This window comes from Lactuca saligna, chromosome 5 (genome assembly GCF_052625555.1).
Source record: "Lactuca saligna cultivar CGN05327 chromosome 5, ASM5262555v1, whole genome shotgun sequence".
Lineage (NCBI taxonomy): Eukaryota > Viridiplantae > Streptophyta > Magnoliopsida > Asterales > Asteraceae > Lactuca > Lactuca saligna.
In genome coordinates this window covers 272,625,320-272,635,337 of record NC_136421.1, presented here as the reverse complement: position 1 = coordinate 272,635,337, position 10,018 = coordinate 272,625,320, and the positions used below count along the sequence as shown (strand labels likewise).

General features: G+C 33.3%; 2 protein-coding genes across 3 annotated transcripts; both read right to left on the bottom strand.

Annotated features, from left to right (window-relative positions):
- Window positions 1-1,979: 1,979 nt before the first annotated feature.
- On the bottom strand, window positions 1,980-4,314 carry LOC145047854 (NADPH-dependent aldo-keto reductase, chloroplastic-like). 2 transcript variants are annotated; one of them, XM_078996218.1, is made up of 8 exons: window positions 4,216-4,310; window positions 4,023-4,084; window positions 3,428-3,478; window positions 3,222-3,298; window positions 3,017-3,104; window positions 2,656-2,931; window positions 2,292-2,543; window positions 1,980-2,215 (listed from the first exon to the last, which is right to left on the bottom strand). In XM_078996218.1, exons 3-8 carry the CDS (start codon window positions 3,476-3,478, stop codon window positions 2,129-2,131), a joined length of 831 nt encoding a protein of 276 aa, XP_078852344.1. In that variant the 5' UTR covers window positions 4,023-4,084; window positions 4,216-4,310; the 3' UTR covers window positions 1,980-2,128. The 2 variants fall into 2 exon arrangements, with proteins under 2 accessions (XP_078852344.1, XP_078852343.1); XM_078996217.1 differs by having other exon boundaries at window positions 4,023-4,314.
- Window positions 4,315-7,250: 2,936 nt separating this feature from the next.
- LOC145046684 (uncharacterized) lies at window positions 7,251-8,789 on the bottom strand. The gene is made up of 5 exons (XM_078994963.1): window positions 8,279-8,789; window positions 8,006-8,077; window positions 7,761-7,958; window positions 7,368-7,525; window positions 7,251-7,256 (listed from the first exon to the last, which is right to left on the bottom strand). The coding sequence occupies exons 1-5, from the start codon at window positions 8,787-8,789 to the stop codon at window positions 7,251-7,253; spliced, it is 945 nt and encodes a 314-aa protein (XP_078851089.1).
- Window positions 8,790-10,018: the final 1,229 nt, after the last annotated feature.

Genomic DNA, 10,018 nt, shown 5'->3' with positions numbered 1-10,018 from the left:
GGCAATACCAGTCACTCTCTAAAATCACTTCGAAATTAAACATTTTAAATTTTATTTAAACAATTTATGTGTATTTGTGAATTCGGATAGTGCTTTTGTCGTACTTTGTAATTTTATTTACATTTGGAACTATCTTTAGTGGTGTCATCTTTAGTTAAACAGGGTAACCTCATGACGACCCATTTATCTAAAAGATTTGGTTGGGTTGGAAATATCAACACATTTAGATAGATAGATTGGGTTGGGTTAAGAGCTTCAACCCAACTAATAAATAGGTTTAAACCCGAACTCAACCTAAGTCGATCTATTGTCAGCTCTAATCCTTATTGATTTTTTAGGGTTTCTAGGGTTTATGCATTTTCTACTGAACTATCCCATATATATATATATATATATATATATATATATATATATATATATATATATATATATATATATATATATATATATATATATATATATATATATGAGAGTTCAGAAGAAAATGCATTAACCCTAGAAACCCTATATATGATTAAATGTGAACTCTAAATATAGTGTGAATTTATATCAAATGTGAAGTGTCCAATTAAAACAATATATGGTTTTAGATTTTATAGTATTATCTTAAATATATGATAATGACTTAATCATTTTTTTTTTAAAATTAAACCCTTACAAGGGGAGTTTTAGTCTATTAACATATATTTAGAAAAATCATTACTTATCTCTTAATTTTGTGGGATTTTATTAAATAGTTATAGGTGTACGATGAATACTTAGGTGACGTTTCAGCCACAGAATATTTCTGAAAGAATTTGAATTTATCAAAAAATTGGAATCTATTAGTAACTACTCATTATAATCCAAGTTCATATTTTGTTTAGTTGTAAAAATGGATTTTAAATCTAATTTCATTTTTTTTTTTTTGCTGACATGAAATAGAATTGGAATACTATAAAATGATATAACTATCCTTTTTTTTTTGCTTGATTGTACTTTGTTTTATAATTTATATCTAAAGATATATTATATAATTTATAAAAATAAAAAATGGATGTGGTTGCAATGATGGGGGTGTCGATACTGATGAGTGATGGAGGTGGTGGTGGGGGTGAGTGGTGGTAGTAGTGGTGGTGGGTAAAATGTTAAATTTCAAAAAATTGTTGAGAATAAGAATGAGTAAGAACACATTAGAAAGAAAAAAATAAGGTAAAAAAGCAAATCTATTTCTTGCAACATCGTTGTAAGATATATGTGGAGTCTACTATTATTTTTCCAAATGACCCTTTAGTGTGTGTATATATATATATATATATATATATATATATATATATATATATATATATATATATATATATATATAATGTTTGTACTATCTATTGTGTGGATGTAGGATTTATTCTAAAACAATCATTTTAGTTATTTTAATAAAGTAATTAATGCATATTAAATTCTGAATATTTAATTAATACTCATTATATCACTAACATGTAATATGCATTAATTACTTTATTTATTTATTTTTTATTTTTATTTTTTTATTTTATTTTATTTTATTTTTTGAACCGGTAAATATAAGTATCTAATTTACACCTAAACTAACACCTAATTCAATCTATGTCCACGATGAGACTTGAACCCTCGACCTCAAGGAGTGAGGGCACCACCTGATACCGCTGGGCTAGAAGCCCTTTGGTATTAATTACTTTATTAAAATAACTAAAACGATTGATCCACGACCAATCCGACATGCACACAATAGATAGTTAGAACACAATAACTTAAGCATATATATATATATATATATATATATATATATATATATATATATATAGTGAGAGAGAGAGAGAGAGAGAGAGAGGAGGAGGAGGAAGAGGAGGAGGAGGAGGAGGAGGAGGAAACTCCAACACATAGAAAGACATAAGCGAGCGTGTCACACATGACGTGGGATAGACTAACAATCACCACCAAAACACGAAGGTATAGATGGAAGAAAATTAACAATCAAACATAACTTCCATCCCACAATGCACAACAATAATGTTTAATATTTAACTCGTTACATTAAGAAATGTTAAAGAAAATCTTAAAAGATAAAGAGTAAAGTAGAATAGCATGGAAAGCAAAATCATACACCAGGAAGCATTCATATTTCACCGTCCCATAGCTCCTCGACTGTCTTGTAGTAACCATGAGTCTCATCCACAAAATAAGTACCTCTCAGAAGCCTAGCCTGCAAAAACAACAACACAAGTTCATAAGACCCCATTTGTTATGCAATACATACTGCTTTTGGCACGCATCCATACCTGCTCGATATCAGAAGAGATCTTCATGAACAAATCATCAGGAATTGACCAGTCAAAAACGTCAAAATTTTCTCTGATCCGTGATTCACTTGTACTTTTGGGAAGTATGCTATGACCCATCTGTAGACCCCAACGTAGAGCAACCTGAGCAGGTGTCTTGTGTAATTTTTCTGCTACTGAAATAAGAATCGGTTGCTTGAGTAAATCACTTTTAATATACGAGGTCCCCGGAGAACCAAGTGGCGAATATCCCTACAAAATTTATAGGAAACATATCGTACGCCTATTTATTAAAATATATATATTTTTTTGGTTATTTTTGAAAATCGATGTTTTTGTTTATTATAGTAGTGTGTTAACTTACAGATAAGTGAACGCCTTTGGATTTGCAAAAGTCTCTTAGTTTTGTTTGCTTCCATGAAGGATGACATTCCACCTGGTTGACAGCAGGTGGAACACGTGCAACATCCAACAAATCACCCAATTTCTTGGTGGAAAAATTGCTAACACCAATTGCTTTTGCCTTACCAGAGTCATAAAGTTTCTCCATTGCTTTCCATGTGTTTGGAATATCTACTGGAGCAAGATTCTCAGGTTTAGGCTCAACAGATCCCTTCTTCATCCTAACAGGCCAATGTATCTTCAAGATAAATAAAAAAAATCATTGGTCGAATCAATCATATATATAAAAAGATATACAAATTTTTTATTTAATGCATAATTACAAGGTATAAGTCGATATAGTCAAGCTGCAAATCATTTAGAGTTCTGTCTAATGCAACCGGTACATCTTCTGGTGCATGATCAGAACACCTGCAAATCATTATAGATTGTTAATTGAAACTTGGAAGGATCAGTGTGTGTGTGTGTGTGTGTATGGAAGCATGTTATGATATGAGAAGAATCTAGATTCCATGGAATGTGGAAAACCATAGCTTAGAGGTGATCCACAAATCTTCTCGTTTTACTACATCATCTTGAAAGAGCTTTTTCAAAACTAAACCAATCTGAAATAAATAAATTTACATGAAACCAATCTGCAAGAAATAAATTTAACAATCTACACATTGACATTTTATAGAATTAGCAACTAGATAACAAGAAAATTCAATAAACAAAAGTTAGTAGTTGTGTACCTCCTTTTCGTTGCGATAAATTTGAGCACAATCAATGTGACGATACCCCATCTACATGCATATGAAACATTATTTATAAGAAATAGAAACTAAAAGTTAAAACAAAAAATGTTGATTCTTTAGGACTTTAATGGTACAATGCAGTATAGGTTAGAGTTCAATGTAGTAATATTAGTTGAATATATCATATTAGTACATATTAGATGAATTGAAGAAGAAATAGTATTGGGGGATCCTAAATTATTAATAGAAACTAAAGAAAGCATAAAATTCTTACATGTCATGGATGACATACATGATTAAGTTTGTAAGAGAATTACAAATCCTTTCATAAGAATGACTTCATAAAACATGTCATGGATGACATGCATGATTAAGTTTGAATCTGAATATCTGAAGTCGAAACCGTTACTGACCCTGTTTAACTTTATTAAATTGTGCTAAATGTATTTGTTGTAATGATGTAAGGGGGCGACAGACACATGTTAGAACACAAAAAGTGAATAGAACATATGATCATTACTGAAAGTGATTTTTTCATTACATGATACGAATCGACAGAGAGTAAGAACAACTATGAAGGAGGGAGGGTAACCTTAATAGCAGCAGCAACAGCATCACCAACAACACCAGGATCCGATTGCCATGTGCCAAGACCTACAGAAGGAATCTTGGTTTTGTTAAACAACTCAAAGAATCGAATGGCATTCGACATTGTCTTGCAATTGAACAAATATTGAGAATAAGGTTGTATTTGGAGTGGGAAGAAGAGAAGACTATAGACTAACAACACTCTTAATTTTAGGCTCTCTTATGTGTCTGAAGCGGAGACTTAGCCAATGCTTCAATATCTATGGCCGGATGCCATTTTTTTAAACTCCAATATTTCCTTATTTCCATTTAGATGTTTGGATTTTTAACTTTAGACCCATCATTTTGGTCCCATTCTTTAAAGAAATCAAGTTTTAAACGTTTTACTTTTCTAAAACAAACAACATATTTTTATGAAAATAAAGAAGCCAGTAGACAACTGGAAAAAGTTATCCAAGGGAAAGAAAGGGGGCAATTTTACGCTAAAATGAAAACACCAAAAATTCTAACTCTTTGAGATTAAAACCCAAGCCCAATTTCAAACACATTGTAGAGAATTGCGGTCGACGTATTGAAGGCCTTTTGCCTTTTTCTCCATTGCATAAATCTTGTCCTTGAAAAAGAAATCAAGATAAAACCTAAAAAACAAATTGTTTTCAAACATGGAAACCTGCAAATGTCGATGTTCTATTGATCTATTTCACATGTCAATTTTGTATCATTCAACTTTATCTATCTTAAAGGCCACATATAGGAATTGGATAGGGAAACCTCATGGGTCTTGAGGAAACAAATACGGATTCTCTCTTCAGGTTCGTCAAGTAAACACATATACTAAGGTTGTGGGCAGTGGTCACCACGACAAAAGTGGTGCCACCTCTGCGCCTCGTCATCTTCACAACCAACCCACTAGACTTACGAAATGGTCACTACTCCACAATTATTATTATTTTTTATTTTTTATGATTAAATTAGATAAAAACATAATTTAAAACATAATAAAATATTCTATATTAATTAAAACCACATTACATAATTTAAAACATAGAAAATTAAACCTAAATTAGTAAAAAACATAATAACACATAAAAATGAAAACTAAAATACTAAAAAACATAAAAATGACTTAGAAAATTAAACCTAAATTACTAAAAAGCATAGAATAGAATCTAGTTGCGATATTGGTCGAGAACTTCTTGTTGAATTTTCAAAAACACCCTTAAATTTTCCGGATCGAGATTCGGTTGCGGCACCGTGTTTATAATTTGAAGATTGGTGGGTGCCAATTGTCGCCGACGTTGTTCCTCCGCTCAGTCAAATTTTTTTTTGTAAAACATTTTGGAGTTTTTTTTTTATTTTCTCCGCTAGTATGTCCTTATTGGTTGATTTTCCGCTAGAAGACGCCCCCTTTTTCGCTTTGTCCCTTCCCGGTGGTCGACAAAGTTGGACGTCCGGTGGACCCTACCGGTGGCGTCAAACTCATCATTGAGTTCGAGGTTCACACCAATGTCCGACTCAGATGTTCTCGGCCTTTTGTTGGAACCGGTGGTAGATCCTGAATGTGTTGTTTCCGGATAAAAAACCCATTATGAACCATTGCGACAAACTTCTCATGTTTTTTGGTTGACAAACGGCTTACCATTGTTGGTAATTTTGTATTGGTACAATGCGGTTGATAAAATATTGAAATCGTTGCTACCACTTTGATGCATATTTTTAAGATTGTCAAATACGACGTTAAATTTGGTGCAAGCCGCTCGAAGGTCACACAATTTTGCATTGACCGAGTTGTATGTTCGGCTCGTTTGCCTTCCTAATATCACGTTGAAATGGTATAAAACACGATTCCAAAAGCTTTGACCCAATTACGCGTTAACGACTTCCCCGTCTTGTGATATTAAAAACCAAGCTTTAGCAATGTTGCCTCCTCCTCCTCGGTCCATTGTGTATTTTTCTTTTTTGTTGAATCTTTTGATTTTTTTTGTTGCCTTCTATAACTTTGTTGTGTTTCTTGAACCCGTTCGTCGTCGTCATCGTTGTCGAGGTTTACGCGTTGAGATTGAGATAATGGAACTTGACATAGTTGTGAAGTTTGTCAACGTTGGGAAGTTTGGAGTTGAAATTGCGGAGAAGGTTGTTGTTGAAAGGCTTGAAATCCGGGTTGAACGAATTGTGGTGGTTGTTGTTGTTGGTAGTAGTGTGGGTGGTATGAAAGATTGGTGAATAGAGGTTTTTTTTGAACGGAAGATGATAACAATTGCATGTTGTTATGATAAAAATGTGTGTCTGAAATGATAAAAATGGTTGATATATATAGAGAGAAAGTGGGTATTGTAATTAATTAATTAATTAATTAATTAATTAATTTTTACAAATGATAACAATTAAACGGTCAAGAAAGGAAAAACCAATCATCTCATGCGTCTTCTCTCGTCTCCAGCTCCACATCACGCCCAACCCACCGGAGTTTGGGGTGGTGTTCATGCGTGAAGGGGGCTGACACGTCATCCCCCACGCGTCTTTACCCCTACCACTTTGGGTAGCCTAATACATATAGATCATCTCTTTGGGTTCTAGATCATTTTAAGCCTACTTTAGAAGAAGAAATTCAGGTGAATTCAACTTGTTATGTACTTATGTTTAGGGTCGATTGGTTTTGGTATTAAATTAGTTTAATTGATTGATGAAAGGAAAGAAAATTGAATTTATTTGCTTCAAAAACCAAGAGTAGATTGCAGTAATGGTCCTTGTGTTTTGGTCAAATTCACAATGTCAGTCCAACTTTCAAAAAGTTGATAATATGTCATTGATCTATGTAAAAGACAATTTTTCACAAATAGTCCTTATGGTTTTCATTTTTTTTCTCTAAAATAGTTTCTATAAAATCTTTTTTGGATGAATGGCCTTCTAGAACAAACCTTACACACCAATGGTCCATCTAATGGATGTCTGTTAGATGGATTCGTTAAGTTGAAATAGTTTTGGATTAGGACAATTTCTATCATTTTGTGAAACTACGTCTAAGGACCATTCGTGAAACTTCGTCACAGAAACATTTGTTAAAATTTAAAGAAGTCTATTAACTATTGTGTTAATTATTATACATCAAATAAAATTTTAAAAAACTAAAACTTAAAAAATGTAATATGTATATAAATTAGATTATAACTTGCGTTAAAAACGGGGGAATGCATAAAAAAAACATGCAATCATCTAATGATTAAAGAAAAAATTATGGCTATTCGTATTATTGAAATATGTAGAAGATACACTGAAATTAATGAATATCTATAATCGTTGAGTGACCTCTTTGTAGACAACATTTTTTTTTCGCATCACATATGAGTACCTTCAAACCATTTTTACTTGTGACACAGGAAACAGCTACATATAACCGACCATGAGTGAAAACGGGTCTACGCAAATATAATCCAACATCTGATAATGATTGTCCTTGACTTTTGTTAATGGTCATAGCAAACAAACAACTATGGGGAATTGCCTCCGCTGAAAATGGAATGAAATTTTTTTTATCAGACGGGGTTCACTTCATACGAAGTATATAAGTAGTCTCATTGAAAAATCTGCTAAATATGATTCGGGCTTCAATGATGTGTCCTTTTGATCTATAATCTAGTACTATTGCATAGTCCTTTGTTTTGATCGATATTACAAAGTAACATGACCGGGACACCTTTTTTTAGTATAAGCTTATGGTTGGGAATTCCAGAAGCCTAAAAACCATTCAACACATCTGGAGAGTATATTGATTCCTTAAAAGAATCTTGTGTCTTAGTCTCACATAAGAAATAGGAACTCAGATACGGATTTCCTTCATCTTTAATCAATTCTAACATGTACTCATTGATAACATCGACTTCTTCATTTGTAGGGACCAAAATAGCTTTATCTTGAAAATACGGTGGATCATCAAAATGGTCTGAAAGGATAAATAAATGGTGGATACAACTGAATAAATATGGTCACCCGTAGAAGGAACGATAACTTCTTCTTGAAATTCAACTTCAACTTCACAATCATTAGGGCCACCAATAGTACCTTCACCAATTTTAAGAATCCATTCAACAAATGATTTTGTCTCTTCGAAATCATTATATGGATAGCTAACTTGAAGCCTCGTGTTTACATTCAAACATAAAACTATACATTCACGCCATAATCTTGATGAATGCAATGATGCATGGACAATATTTTAATGATTTCCTCTTTGTATTATTGGAAGAATCTGTCGAAAGTTACCTCCAAATACAATGGTCTTGCCTCCAAATGGTTTATTCTTGTCCGGTGAAAGAATAACGTCTTTACGTGTCCTATTAATTGCTTCGAAATAATGACGATGCATCATTGGGGCTTCATCCCATATGACAAGTCCAGCTTTATTCAACAGTTTAGATACATCGTTACTTGGTGTAATAGAATAAAACGAATCCTCATTCAAGTTGATTGGTATATGAAATCTTGAATGTGCTCTCCTACCACCAGAGAGCAAGAGTGATACAATTCCGCTTAAAGCAACGTTGATAACAATTTCACATTTAGATCTAATAGCAGCAGACAGTGTCTTCCAAACAAATGTTTTTCTTGTTCCTCCATAACCATATAGGAAAAAGACACCAACTTTTTTGTTGTTAACAACATTCCTAAATGTATCATAAACCTTTTTTTGCTCGACATTTAATTTGGAATTCAGTTGTTGATGTTCGACTTCAAGATCGGATGGATCATAATTAAGCTCATCTTGAATTAACATATTTCAAGAATCTTGAATATATTTGTGATCAGGTAATGACATATTGGGTATTTGCTTCAAGAAATCAGCATAACAGGTACATTTTCAAATAATCTAACCCATTTACACGTTATTAATTCTAGCAAGTGATTATTTTATCCAATAGAAAAGCCTTTCTTTGATCCAATAATCACTTGATGTGTGTATGGGTCTTTGGGTGTTATTTGATCCAATAATCAATTGATGTGTGTATGGGTCTTTGCTTCAAGAAATCGGCATAACATGTACATTGTCCTTGACTTTTGATAACAATCAGGTACATTTTCCCTATTGGGCCGAAAGCTTTTCTTTGGGCCCTATTGGACCGAAAAGTCTTTCTTTGGGCCTTATTGGGCCGAAAACTTCTAATGGGCCTTCCATTGGGCCGAAAACCCTTCTATTGGATCAAATAACACCCAAAGACCCATACACACACAAAAAACCGCAAACACATTAGGAAATTAGGGTGTTTTCGGCCACCCTTAAAACCGAAAACCCTTGAGAGGCCTTAAGGCCGCAAAACCCCTTAGTTTTGATTAAGGATTTAATAAAACAAAAAAAATGAGAAAAGGAAATGAGAAAACAATTGTTACCTCACTTTTACCCCTCAAATAACAAGGCAATTAACCTCCATACTTCCAAGCAAGTATCATCTCAAGCTTCTAATCAACAAAGTCAACCCCCCCCCCCTCGTTCTCTCTTATTCTCGGCCAAACCCCACTCCACACACACAACACCCATTTGAAATTCATCCCACTCCAAACTCTCTCAAATCCTCTCATTTTTCCCTCAAAATTTTCGAGACCATCTTCAACGAAGGAGTTCACTTCAAGGGAAAATCTTAGCCATTTGGTAAGAACATCATGTAGCCTTGTAATTCTAAACATTTTTATGATACCAAATTCTTGTTTACACACTTTTGGTGTGTGTTAATTGTTTAAAAACACGTGAAATTTCAAGAATACCTTCAAGAGGTGCAAGACTAGGTTCGAAATCTCTTCAATTTCCTCTCTTCTACCACACAAATGCTTCAAGGTGAGCTTCATACCCCACTATTTTCATGTTTTTCATACTTTTTTTTTGGGGGGGGGGGGGGGGGGGGAAGGGGGGGGGAATACAAGTCAAGTCTCGTTTAACTATTGGATAATTGCATGGACCTATGTGTAATGTATTTGACATTTGGGTAATTTCATGAACATGGATTTTATCTT

Bases quoted from the DNA above. Each gene is read 5' to 3' on its own strand.
- LOC145046684 (XM_078994963.1), bottom strand. From the start codon at position 8,789: ATGTTAATTCAAGATGAGCTTAATTATGATCCATCCGATCTTGAAGTC. The intron at 8,078-8,278 runs GTAACTTTCGAC...AAATTGGTGAAG, and splicing joins CAAGACCATTGTATTTGGAG to GTACTATTGGTGGCCCTAAT. The intron at 7,959-8,005 runs GTGACCATATTT...TTATCCTTTCAG, and splicing joins AGTTATCGTTCCTTCTACGG to ACCATTTTGATGATCCACCG.
- LOC145047854 (XM_078996217.1), bottom strand. From the start codon at position 4,142: ATGTCGAATGCCATTCGATTCTTTGAGTTGTTTAACAAAACCAAGATT. The intron at 3,105-3,221 runs GTTTTCCACATT...AATGATTTGCAG, and splicing joins TGGATCACCTCTAAGCTATG to GTGTTCTGATCATGCACCAG. The intron at 2,932-3,016 runs GTAATTATGCAT...TTTATCTTGAAG, and splicing joins ACTATATCGACTTATACCTT to ATACATTGGCCTGTTAGGAT.